The sequence below is a fragment of the Phoenix dactylifera genome, chromosome 9, assembly GCF_009389715.1.
Source record: "Phoenix dactylifera cultivar Barhee BC4 chromosome 9, palm_55x_up_171113_PBpolish2nd_filt_p, whole genome shotgun sequence".
NCBI lineage: Eukaryota > Viridiplantae > Streptophyta > Magnoliopsida > Arecales > Arecaceae > Phoenix > Phoenix dactylifera.
Genome location: NC_052400.1, coordinates 20,815,838 through 20,828,726, shown reverse-complemented (window position 1 = coordinate 20,828,726; position 12,889 = coordinate 20,815,838). Strand labels below are relative to the sequence as shown.

General features: G+C 42.0%; 3 protein-coding genes across 5 annotated transcripts; 1 reads left to right on the top strand and 2 right to left on the bottom strand.

The window, feature by feature from the left end:
* Positions 1-450: 450 nt before the first annotated feature.
* Positions 451-6,460, top strand: LOC103709583. Its single transcript, XM_008795019.3, has 2 exons — positions 451-2,313; positions 6,264-6,460. The coding sequence occupies exons 1-2, from the start codon at positions 765-767 to the stop codon at positions 6,341-6,343; spliced, it is 1,629 nt and encodes a 542-aa protein (XP_008793241.3). The 5' UTR covers positions 451-764; the 3' UTR covers positions 6,344-6,460.
* Positions 4,343-6,257, bottom strand: LOC103709582 (1-aminocyclopropane-1-carboxylate oxidase 1). Its single transcript, XM_008795018.4, has 3 exons — positions 5,685-6,257; positions 5,380-5,594; positions 4,343-5,161 (listed from the first exon to the last, which is right to left on the bottom strand). The coding sequence occupies exons 1-3, from the start codon at positions 5,784-5,786 to the stop codon at positions 4,594-4,596; spliced, it is 885 nt and encodes a 294-aa protein (XP_008793240.2). The 5' UTR covers positions 5,787-6,257; the 3' UTR covers positions 4,343-4,593.
* Positions 6,461-7,525: 1,065 nt separating the features above from the next.
* LOC103709625 (venom phosphodiesterase-like) lies at positions 7,526-12,816 on the bottom strand. Of its 3 annotated transcripts, none has more exons than XM_039130420.1 (3): positions 11,151-12,816; positions 8,068-8,714; positions 7,526-7,957 (listed from the first exon to the last, which is right to left on the bottom strand). In XM_039130420.1, the coding sequence occupies exon 1, from the start codon at positions 12,655-12,657 to the stop codon at positions 11,152-11,154; it is 1,506 nt and encodes a 501-aa protein (XP_038986348.1). In that variant the 5' UTR covers positions 12,658-12,816; the 3' UTR covers positions 7,526-7,957; positions 8,068-8,714; position 11,151. The 3 variants fall into 3 exon arrangements, with proteins under 3 accessions (XP_038986348.1, XP_038986349.1, XP_026661398.2); XM_039130421.1 differs by having other exon boundaries at positions 8,068-8,231; XM_026805597.2 differs by having other exon boundaries at positions 7,624-7,957; positions 8,068-12,815.
* Positions 12,817-12,889: the final 73 nt, after the last annotated feature.

The window sequence follows — 12,889 nt, the reverse complement described above, 5'->3', positions numbered from 1 at the left end:
AAATGTTGACTCATTATTTCGTGCGAAAGATATGGGTGAACCCAAATTTCAAATTAGCAATGAATAATTAGGTGATATCTAAGCGAAGTCTGCTATTTTAGGATTTAATATAAAGGCTGCTAGATTCATATTTACTGTGAAATTTAGAAGGTAAAGCTTGTTGAAGAATGACTGGCTGCTGAAAATGTAGCTGTTCTGGCGGGCATAATATGTAGAAAGGAAGGTACCTGTGGTGGATCTACTAGAAACAATTGAAAGGATCAAGGTAAATTGTAGCCAAGGAAGAGAGGGTGCTCGTTATCACAAAACTTTAAATAATTCCATTGTGGTAGGTTAGATGACACTGTTCGTGACCTAGCGCTCGAACCATTTCAAACTCAAGTATAGCGCCCCTGCGGTAGTTGAACTAGTCCCGGCATTCTAGATGCCGAGACTAGTTGCCAGGAACGTTCGTCCCGGCGATTGGGTTGCCGGAGCTTAATTCAAACTAGTTGCAAATATAGTCCCAGCCGTCCTTGAGCTAGTCACGGATCGGCAACTGCCAACTGAAGAGTAAAGTACCGAGACTAGTCGACTCAAATATTTCGGTACTTGGATTGCCGGAACCTGTTTAAACTGCCACCACAGTTGAACTAGTTCCGGCATCCAGGTTGCCGAGAATAGTTGACTCGAAACAACCCTTTGGGCACAGCAATCGTTTCTTGCTCCTTTTTAACGGGCTTCTTGCTCCTTTTAACGGGCTCAGGGCCTCCCACGGTTGGAGAATGGAGCGGTGGGTTCCCCTTCTCCAAATCTTCCTCCGCTCTCCCTCCCCCGAGGGAGAAGCCTCTCTTTGGTTCCAGAACCAAAACCACCGCCGCCGCCACCACCGCTCCCAGCCGCACGCTCCGCCACTTCCTCCTTCCACCTCCTCATTCCTCTCTCTTCTACTCGCTCCCACTTCCGCTCTCCAACTCAAAGCACCTACGGCCTCTTCCTCCCCAGAACGCCACGAACTCATCTGGATCCAAATCCTTCCTCCCACCCTCCAATCCCGCATCCTCTCTTTCCTGGCCGTCGAGAACCACCGCTTCTGCCGCCGCCGCCTCCGCTCCCTCGCCGCCCACATTCTCGGTTCCAACACCCCCGCCTCCCCTGACTTCTGGGTCCGAAAGGCCGCCCTTAACCTGCTCGACGCCGTGTCCTCTTCCGATCCGACTCCCTTGGAACCACTGCTCCCGGAGCAGCATCTGCAACAGGCCTCAGAAGAAGAAGAAGATTTTTATGCTCTGCCACAATGGCTAAAGGATTCCGCCTCCGCCGCCAATCCTCTCCTTCCTTGGCTTCCTCTTCCCGTCGGCCCATCGCCGAAGACTGCTCGTCGGGCTTTTGGGCTCTTTTCTGACGACAAAAAAGAAACCATAGACTTAGTTACCGAGCAAGAGGAAGAACAAGAACAAGTTCGACAAAATCGCGAACCCGAGTCATCTTCATCGTCAGCTTCTCCTCTTCCTCCTCTTGATCCTCAGATTCACAACCGGGCATCCGCTTTAAAATCCGACCTTTTAGCGTCGGATTCCGCGTCAGAAGCCATACGACTGGCCCGCGAAATCCGGCAGCTCTGCTTGGACTCCGGAGCCGGGAATCAGCTTACTGTTCTGGGCCTGACCGAACCATGGGAAGCTGATGATTTAACTGTATCGCTCCTCCTATCACATCTTGCGGGCGAAGACGGCTTAAACTTTGTTGGATGGCCAAGCCATGTTCTATGCTCCGTTTCCCTTCCCAAGCTGCTGGTCCTCCGGAGCACAGCTTCCCGTGTTCTGCTATCGGCAACAATTGGCTTCTGCAAGCTCCATCCAACAGCTGCCGTGGAGGCTCTTCTCCTCCCGCTGGCCCTTCGCAAGGAAGGAATCAATGTCATGATCTGTGATGCAATGACTAGAATTCTGAGAGAATGCTTGCATCCGTCTCATGTTTCAGCCTTCTGCCAGAGGCTGCTCTGTGGAGAATCTAAGGATAGGAGGCCGGTCTGCCTGCCCTGCCACCGGGAGTTGATATTTGATGAGTTGGTATGGACGGAGCCGCTGTTTATGCTGTTCCAGCATATACTGAATTGGGACGTTCCCTTGACGCCAGATACTACCGACCGGCTCGTGTCCCTGATTGATGAAGTGGCTGGCAAATTCTCGACATCGCTGAAGTTTGGGAACTTCATGTTAGGTCTTGTGACCAAGTGTGGACGTGCATCGAGCATTCACAGGGTTTTGTTGGAGAGAGCGGCTGGGAAGACTGACACCTTCGTGACCAAATCTATATTATCAAAATTGGCTGGTCAGTAAATTTGCCAACTCTGTTGAGTTATATCTCAATTTTGATTGCCTGCTGTTCTTTCAAAGAGGTGAAGAGTATTTGTTGGGCCTTGATGTGAGGCTTAATTTTGTCCTGGCTGTTGTGTTAGCACATATTAACAGTCCTCCCTATTGGAGAACATAATGATAGATTGGTTTTTCAGTAAAATCTAAGAGTGTTGCAAACAATGACATGACGATATTGGCATATATATCTTGTGATCCCTCCAATGACTCTCTTAACTATTGTTTCGAATACACATGTTCTCATATATTGACTTGGAACACAGTAGATTAGAAGATTTTAAAAGTACACCCTGTATCAAGTGGTTAAGGAGCACTAATAGCTGGACAAGCCTGCTGATAAATGAATTGTGGAAACATACCTTAGATTAAACAACATTTTGATTAAAATGGCTCAAAATAAAGCTTTTTGAGGATGTTATTTGATGTCTGAGCATGGTGGATTGCGTAGCATTTTCTTCTGTTCTCCAAAAGGAAAAATAATTAAGATGTATTTTTCATGCCAAGGACATACCTATTTAACTTAATATGTATTGTTGACACCACATACTAACAAACAGGCAATGGGTTGGAAAATATTTGACATCTCCAGAGCTTTTAGGTTAATTGCTTGATTAACGAATGCCAAAAGAAAAAAAAATGTTGAACTACTATTTCTAATCAAAATCTTGGAATGAATCTTCCATTAAGAATATTGATTTTGATTAATAGGATGATTTTATGGAAGCCCTCTATTATTGACCGAGCAATGATCCAATTTGCTTAGCCTAATATTATTGATGCGAAAATCCAGGCAAGCAGTATATTAATTACTTACTGCCACAGATCTAAAAGAGATCTGATACAGAATATTGAACCGCAAATGATGCAAATTCTTGTGCATTTGCTAACAATCTAAATATATCCTCACATGACGACACTATTAAAACAGGCTTCCCAAGTCCTATACATTATCTTTTATTTTTTTTCCCTTTTGTTTTTTCTGTTACCTGGTATGGTCTCAGCTATCACTGTATCTGAATCAATCTCTTGGTTGTAGAAACTGATTTTGCAACATGGATAATGACTACACAACATGAACAATGAAGGCATGGTCTGATCTTTTATTCATACATCCAGTTAATAACAATATACGTTCTTTTAACCCAAATAGAATGTCCTTAGAACAAATGCATGAACCACTAAGTATTTGACATTGCAATGGCTTGAGGCAAGGTTCAAGCCTTGGGCTTTTTTATTTGTTACTGCAGTATGTATGCTGTGTTTGGGAAAGACTATATCTGTTTAAGACTTCAGAACTTTGAAGGATGGTCCCTTTTTTGCCATGTTTCCCTTTTTCTTTGGCAGTCTAGATGAAAGGTCTGTGGGGCATATTTTTGTTTCATTATTAAATGGGGAATAGAAGAGATCACTCTGGCCAGATAAAAATTTGTTACCTCAGTCATCAACTTTTTGGTGGGCCAGCATGATTGAGGTCTCATCCTGGTTTCTAATTTAGAATCTCATGGAGAATCTGAGATTTGGATCAAGTACAGGTAATGTGTTCAAGTAGGAATGTTTAATAGAAGTTGGGTTTGGGTTCATCTTGAATTAATTCGTGAGATGAGTTTTACTTTTGCTTGACCTAGATTCACCGATTATTCCAGTAAAAAGCACAACTGAGTGGGTCCTTGGACTGGCAACCCATTAGCACTCCGCTTCACACTCTCTAATCTCTTCACCGATGAAGTATTAGGATCTGTCCTTTGATTGTAAGATTTGAACATTCTCATTAAGTCCGTAGATCAAATCAATCTAAATTTCTAGGTCAAAGAAAAGTGATTCGTCATGTTAGATTATGACTGTTGAGAAGTTTGGCAGAGTCGGCTAATGCTGCTAGTGATGACCATAGAACTGTTCATCCTTGGGCAGTCGACCTGATTTGTATACACCAGTAAATTTGGAGTATTTGATTTCTTAATGTTCGATTTATTAATTGAAAAGCAGCAGACAGACAAACATAGGATTTATATAATCACTCGGTAAAGTACAAAAGACAACATAAAATAAGATGTTGTCCATGGATTGTTGACTCAAAAGACAACATAAAAGCAGAATCCACACTATATATAGCACTCTGGCATATTAAAGACACTGGATCACAAACCTTTACAAATATCCTTCAGCAGTTACATATCACCACAAACTTTTTAGGAGGAAGCTTCATGTTCAGTAGTGATAGCAAGCAGTCCTGCTACTGTCATGGCACCAGCATTTCCTTTATGGTTTGGAACCTAGCAAGCTTGTCTGAAAACTTAGTGGTGGAATAGTAATTGAGGTAGTCTTGGAAACGGTAGCAACCTGGATAAACGAGTTTTGGAGCTGGGGAAATGATAGCATTAGCCCCTGGATTATAGAATGTAACAATAGATAATCGGCTCCCATTTCTGTCAGCAAGGACATGGTGCTGAACACTCTTGTAAATCCCATTGCTCATCACTTCCACTTGATCACCTAGGTTCACAAAGATTCTGTAACCTTTTGTTGGAGGTACTGGCACCCACTCCCCATCCTTTAAGAACTCAAGACCTGGGACCTTGTCATCCTGGAGCAATAGGATGATTCCACCAGCATCAGTATGGCCTCGGAGGCCCATCACCAGCTCTGGCTGAGAGCATTCTGGGTATTTTGCCACCTTTGTCCCAACAAAAGGCTCTGAGAATGCCTTCTTCATGTAATCTTTTTCCAATCCAAGGTTCTCACTCAGAAGTCCCGCAAGCCTTTCAGCCAACTTGATCGATTGTGCAACATATTCCTGCATTACTTCACTGCATGATAAATTGCATCATTAAACAGAAAGTTCTAGTATGACAGCCAATAAGAATAAGCTTGCTTTTTTCCCGTAAGATGAATTTATAGTTGATTAATATACTTTTTATTTTTGATCCTGACTTCTTTTTGAGTTGCAATCTTGTGTTAGGTTGTGAACTTGTCTTCTGTGTTTTACGGAGGAAGTCCAGCTCTGACTACTATATCAGAGACTCACCAAAGTAGTTCAGGAATGTCGTTGATGTTCGAGTCCGGCTGATGGTGATAGAAGAAGCTGCTCTCCCAGTCGACATCAGAGGCTTTGATATTACATCCCAATTCTTTTGCCAGATCTGAGCTGTAGAAGCTCTCCTTCATGCTCTCCTCGTAGTGCTGGTTCACCAGTCCCTTGATCTTATCCATCAGGCCCTCATCAATCCCATGGTTCTCGAGCTGCCACAGAGTCATCCATGCAAAATTATCCTCAAATGACTCTGCAAACATAAAGTATAAAACAAAAACACCCATTTCTATTCTACTTACCCAAAAGAACCCCCACTTCTCGCATGCCTCATGGAGAAGTGACATTGTTTTGCTCTTCCTTTCTCCCTCTATCTCTCCAAGGTTGATCACTGGGATCTCCATTTTCTCCAAACAGTACTTGGTTGCTACAGAGATATTGCAACTCACTGCCCACTCCTCTCAAGCCACCTTCATACTTAGCAGACACCCCAAAGCCATATTTATAGTAGCCCATGAAGCATCCTAGCGCAATAAAATTTATTAGAGTAGGAATGAAACACTAGAGGGGACAAGCACCTTGGTTTTATCAGGGTAACATGGCATGGTAATGCTGTCCAAATACATCTCATCATTGACATGACATGTGATCTGGAATTGTTTTTTTACTTTCCACCAGCTTCTTTGAAGTCGATCTCGTTCTTCGCCTCTGCTTACTCTTTTGATCTGGGCTGTTCTCTGTCTAGAATCATAGGTAAATGGATGGGTGGCTGCCATTTGAATGGACATATGGTAAACGTGATCCATGTACTGCTCTTTTCCTCCACTTGTACTGCTCAATAATTCACCTCTCTCATGCTCGGTGTCCTATTTCCAAACCAGGGAAAGACCAAGAAGCTGCTTCCTGCTTTCCAGTGGGCGGCACACAAATCCACTGTGGAGTGCACCCACGGGAATTCTGATGCCAAGATGCAGAGGCCGGTGGCGCGTTCTGCTGCTCTTTTTCTGTTTGTTTTCGCATAAGATTGTGCTTTTGTCATTGGATTTTGTTAAGCCGTGCAAATCTTAAGGTTTCCTTAGATTCTGAAGCTGCAGGCATCCCGATAAATCTTATATTATTATTGCTACTTATCTACCTGTTCGACGCATATTGGCTGAAAGTCATGCAGATACGATGAATAGATTAAACTTCAAGTTACCCTTGTTCTTTTAGCAGTATGTTCAGAGCCTGCCCCTCTTGGTATTGCTGGGTGGTGCTTGTCAGCAACTGAAACTATCATAGATCTAGCTTATGTCCTCTAGATTTTCTATGAAATTTTCTTTTTTCTGCTTTTAGCACAAAGGAATCCTAGTTTCAATGTTTCAGCATCAGCAATACTCTGCAACAGTGTACTTATTGACATTGATATAAGATGCTCCCTTTAACCTCTCGTATGCAGGCAACTGAATGCCATTGAATCAGGTGGACAACAAACTTGCTGCCAATTTGCTCTTTGAGAGCTCATAGCTAGCAGCCAATACTAGATAGCGCATTTTCTTAACAATTTTTTGTTTTTTTGTTTTGATGAAGGAATATTCTTGGAAGCAAAGTTGTGAGGGAAGTCCTTCAACTTAGTCGTTTATTGTTAATTTGTGGTTATAGCTTGATGAAATTCAGTATGATTGAGGAACAGGATAATATTTGTAAGACTCGGTCCCCCCCCCCAAGCCTGGCTTCTTGTCGGTGCATAGCGACAGCTTAGCTCCGTTGATACAAGTGGTCTAATTAGGTACAAGTACAAAAAAGCAAGAGTTAAGATTTAACTGATCTAAATCCAGATCCAAGCTCAGCCAAATGAGCACTAGAAAAATCGAATGCAATGTATGGCAGGAGCCCTTATGAAACGTTGGAATTAGTTGGCACACATTATAAGCCTATGTTGCTGCCCTGCGCATGCATCTCTAACATTCCTCATGGAGAATAACCAAGTTTGAATTTTTGCATATTGCTGATAATCATAGCAATAGGGTGAAACATGCATGGTAAAACAACCAGAGGTACATTTTATGTATCCTAAAGTAAGCATACCTCAATCACCTTACGACATTTGAGCTAAATGATATGTGCAGATGAACTGAACCATTATATCCTAAATTTCAACATATATTTTTGTATGCTCTTTTTTCTCACAGAGCATCTTCTTGATGACTCAGTATTATGTTTTCTTGGCTGATATCAATTCAGCCGTATTCTTCATTGCACTTTGAGCATGAAACACAGCTCCAGTCATGCATTTTTTAAAATAAAAAATAAGTATTTTTCCTCACAAAATACACTCTTGGACCATCTTAAATTATCAAACATGCTAAAAGATACATATGGTGACCCTCAAGGAGCCTTGTATCGCATTAGTTATAGCAGCACCTGACAAACAACTACTAAATTATGCTTGGTTTCACCAGCTCCATGTGACTTGCCAACACAATCCACTATTTATTTGCATTGGGTGAATGGATGGATGCGAGTCTATACCTTTTTGAGATGGCCGAAGTCTTGTAAAACTCTCAACATAGAAAACTCTCAACATTTAGTGCCCCTGCAATCATGACAACAATAATAATCTCATGACATATGACAACAAAGAAAGATTGTCCCACAAGCCTACAAAAAGATCAGAAAAAAAAAAAACAATGCAATTAGAGCTACCTCAAGTGATAGATGGGTCGGGCATAGAATGGAGAGGATCTTAGCTCGTTCCTTCAAGCTCATAATTGTATCATGCCCAATCGCTGTCTCCAACTCGTGTCGACAAATCTCGGGGCCACTATTAGTTTTAGAGCCCTCCTGGTTTTTTACTTTGTGACTTTGTACTGAAAAGGTGCCAGTATTTCTGAAGGTCTTAAGATAATTGCTCAAAGTCCATTAAGTTGGGTTAAACCAAATTTTCATACTAATATTTGTATGCCCCAGAAGAAGGGGGAAAAGGAGGTATAATGGATAGTGAATAGGGCCCAATCCACCCTCTCTACTTAGCAACCAAAGTTTCTATGTTAACTCTAAGATGGTGCATTTAGAAAATCTGAATTTGGATAATTACAGCATACGCAAATCTCCTTCCCTCCGCAAAAAATGAAAAATTGAGGGAAAAAATACAAAAATTTCATCGAAAATCCGAAACAATTACTTGGATAATTATAGTGCAGGTCTTCTCTCCCTAATAGAACTGAGAAAAAAATTACACAAATCACCAAAAATCTTTGAAAATTTTAGTAGGACCAAGACAAAGCATACAAAAATAACCATGATCAAATAAGAAAGCTAGTCGCTTATATTTTTCGTCGTGTACACTGCACCTGTAATAATAAGAATATGAAGAAAATAAAATGATAACAAATAGCCAAAGCATGAGCATGTTATGGATATTCATAAATAAATCATAGCATTTATGAGTAATTGGATAATTCTTGGTTAGCTTAATTGTCCAAGAAGAAACCGGAAATTATTTGACAAAGGAAAACATTGAGAATAATTCAAGGTATTTTCGAGAATATTGAAACTATGACTGGATCAATCTATTCATATACAAAAAATTATAATCGTTTAGGTAGATTTTTTTAGAGAAGTGGTGGCCTCTGCTCGTTGCATTCTGACCAAATCATATTGTCAGCATTCAAGTTGTCCAAAAATACTAAGCCCACATGGCACCCCATTGACATCCAACTGCAGGCCTGAAGCAGATGGGAGAACCATATGGGCCAAGCCAAGCCAAATCTGCACTGCAAGAGACTATTTTTTTCATAAAACAAGAAGTTGCCAAATAAAACCAGATGAGATATCCACAATGAGGGTAGGCAAACAATCATTTGCCGTTTTCAACTGTCTTGCATGAAGTTACTCCAGAAAATGAATAGCAGCTGATTTTTCATATCCATTAGAAGGATCAATAGTATCAAAGTGGTCAAATAGGTAATCTGATTTAAACCAAAGTTAAAAATTTCCATAGGATCTTATTTTACTTTTCGAGTAATACATTGATTTGAAACCTGGACCTCTTCCAAGGGCAAGCCTTTAGGAGAAAGATGCCGATCGACTAAGCTAATAGTTGCTGGCAGAATGTCTTATTATGCAAGCATTAGAAAATTTCATTACTTCTTTTCAAAGAAACATTTCTCATGAACTAAGTTTTGTGCATTTGATATTTTCTGAACAGAAAAGGAATCTATCCATGGAACTCCAAAATCATTAATAGAAAGCATTCTTCGGTTCTTATTGAACATGCATCATAGCAGAAACTTTTGAGGAGTATACATGCAAAAAAACAAATAGATAGGATTTTTCGCAAGAACAACATCAACCTGGGATTTAGCAAGAAAGATTGATGAACAAGGATTCAAAAAAGCGATAGTCAGAACAAGCATGGTACGCCGTATCGGCCCGAATTGGATGGTATGGGGCATACCATACCAGTTCAGTACCAATACTGGATACGGGTAGCGTACCGACACTCGGTACACAAAAAAAATTTTGTACCGTACCGTACTGATACTATATTAATGTGGCACCGTTACGAAATCCGATACCAAAATGGAGAACCTTGAGAACAAAGCTTAGTCATTATGGTTATGCACTAATAAGCAAGTAATAATATTTCAGCAATTCTCCCTAATTAAATGTTTTACAAGAAAAAGTTTAGAACTTCATATGATAATCCATAGAAATTCAACTTCTATGCTAGTCTGAACAATGCAGGAGGATGCACAATTTCATGATATTCTTAGAATACATGAACCCAACAATGCAAGGGGTTAGCTAGCAAATATAATAGAAAGTAAAGATATCAAGAAACAAGTAAAGAAACTCATCCTTATAGGAGCATGCTAATTAATACATAGATTTTCACAAAGAAAGCTAATCTCAGTCCCACAGAAAAAGAGAAATGCACATCTAAGCTTTTCCAGGACTGTAAAATGTAACCGTAAAATAAAGCGGGACTCCAGTCATTGCATCAAAAATCATAAGAGATATAAAAAAGCAGATAAAATTGCTTTGATGAAGACCCTGTGAGCACAAGCATATATGTTGTTAATTGTAACAGACAAAACAAACACATGATTGAAGACAATCTAAAAACTCTTTGTTATGTACTCATTGCTCCATGAAAATACACAGCTCTGTCACTTCTTATTATTGTTACTTGCTGTTATAAAAATCATCCCTTGCATTTGAATTTGTATTTTAGGTGGTGAAAACATTGTAAAGGCAATATCTGGCAGACTCTCTTGTGCAAGCATTTTCAATCAGATATGCTTGTCTTGAAATGAGTTCGCATGTTATTAAACATTATCTGGATCTAGAACAGGATGAGTCAAATAAATTATAATCCAACATCAGAACCAAATATAGTATCACTGTCTCAATTCTTTCAATCATTCAATGGTCCCACTGAAGTATTCCAAGACATACAGGAAATAGCAATGCAAATAATTTTTCCGTATGACAAGTAATGAAGCATTTCATGAACTATCCTGTAAACCATAAATTTCATGAACTATTCTGCAGAGACACATAAAATTTCTACCAGATGAGAGAAGATTAAGATCAGGAAGAACAAAGCCAAGTGCCAACATGGTGGACCAACCCCCTGCTGGAATGCTCTAAGCCAGAGGGTGGAAGAAATAAGGTTATCAAAATATATGGCCAAAGAAATGCTGGCAGCCCTATCAATGAAGTCGAATTACCAACATTATTCAAAACGATCTACAATTACTATGGCATAAGTCGAACATCACCTCAAGCACTTGATAGAAGAATGGTACTTGGAAATGAAGCCGATCCGTTGTTTGGAGCTCCCTTCAACTTAAGAATGGAAGCGATCACATTGTATATTTCAACATTCTCGAAAGATGGCACCTTCCTGCCCCTCTCAAACTGAGGTCCGTGGGATATAAAGATGGTCCTCATCGAAAAGAAAGCATTGTCATAGCCATGGCTTCCTCCGCACTCGTTCCTCTTCGGCCTCTTCAGTTCGATCTTGTACCCTTCTTCCAGCAGCCCAATGATTGGTGGAATCCTGTAACTCGCTGAATAGTGAAGCCGACTGGGTAAATCCTCTTTAAGGAACATTTTCAGGTAATTTCCATGCTCGACCTTCCCCGATCTCAATCCTGCATTCATTTTGGCTACCACATCTGATGGAGAAACATCAGGAGGAGGTCGAATTGCCAGCACTGGACTGGTGGAATGGATCCAGTCAGGCGGAATAGGGATCCATGGAGACAAATCATCGAGAAAAATTAGCTTTTGATCGCAATTACCTACCATTCCATGATCCCCCAACAAAATGATCGTGACATCCTCGAAAATTCCTCTCTTTTCGAGCCCTGCGATCAATCTCCCGATCATTTGATCGATCCGAGCTACTGCAGCAGTGATCTCCGGGTCGTCGGGACCGACCTCATGGCCCTGATGATCCGGGTCCTCAAAGTATAGTGTAATGAAAACAGGGATCTCACTGCCGGGGAGATCAAAATAGCTCAAGACAGTGTCCACCCGCCGCTCAAACGGCACCGAGCCATCATATTTCCGGCAGAACTTAGCAGGGCAGGTCCAAGATCCTTTCTTTACCTCGGAACCGGGCCAGAAGTAGGTGGCGGCATTGAACCCCTGGTTGACGGCGGTCTCCCAGAGCGGCTCCCCGAGCCACCACTTAGGCTCGTGGCTGTTCATGGAGAAGACATCCCCCGACGCCGGATCGACGAAGTGGTTATTGATGATGCCGTGGTACGGCGGGTAGAGCCCTGTGACAATGGAGTAGTGGTTGGGGAAAGTCAGCGTCGGGAAGACGGGGATCAGACCGGTCGCGGCCTCCGTTCCATTGGCGATCAGGCGGTGGATGTTAGGGGCGGCGGTCTTGAACTGGTAGCCGAAGCGGAACCCATCGGAGGAGATGAGAATGACGACGGGGCGTGGGAGTTTGGCGAGAGGGCGGGCGAGGGGTGCTCGCTGAAACGAAGGTGGGATTTTTGGATCGGAGATGGAAGAATGGTGGGCAGAGGCGGACGAGGAGGAAGAGTAGAAGAGGAAGGCGAAGGCGAAGGCGGTGGCGACGGCGAGGCAGGTGATGAGAACCAAAAAGGAGAAGAGGGGGGCAGTTGGAGATATACGAGAAGAGCAGGTGGACGACTGATTCGAGAGGAGAGCGGTGGCGGCGTTTGCGCGTTCTTCATCTAGTTCTTCGGACGGAGGAGGAGGAGGAGGAAGGGGGGATGATGATATGGAGAAGGGAACGGAACCCATCAAAGTTCCCTTCTTCTCTTTCAATTTTTTTGTTTTTTTTCCGCTCGTCTTCTGAATCCTCGTAGTGTACTGTGTACAGCCAAAAGGAAGGAATAGAGAAGGCGGAGAGAATATCGGGATCTGGTTTGCAGGATTTCGGTTTGTATGGACCAGGAATGAAGGTGTTTGACCGGGAGTGGTGTTATTGGGTGGGAGATGGCGAGAGAGAAGGAAATTGGGTCCCGATTTTTTT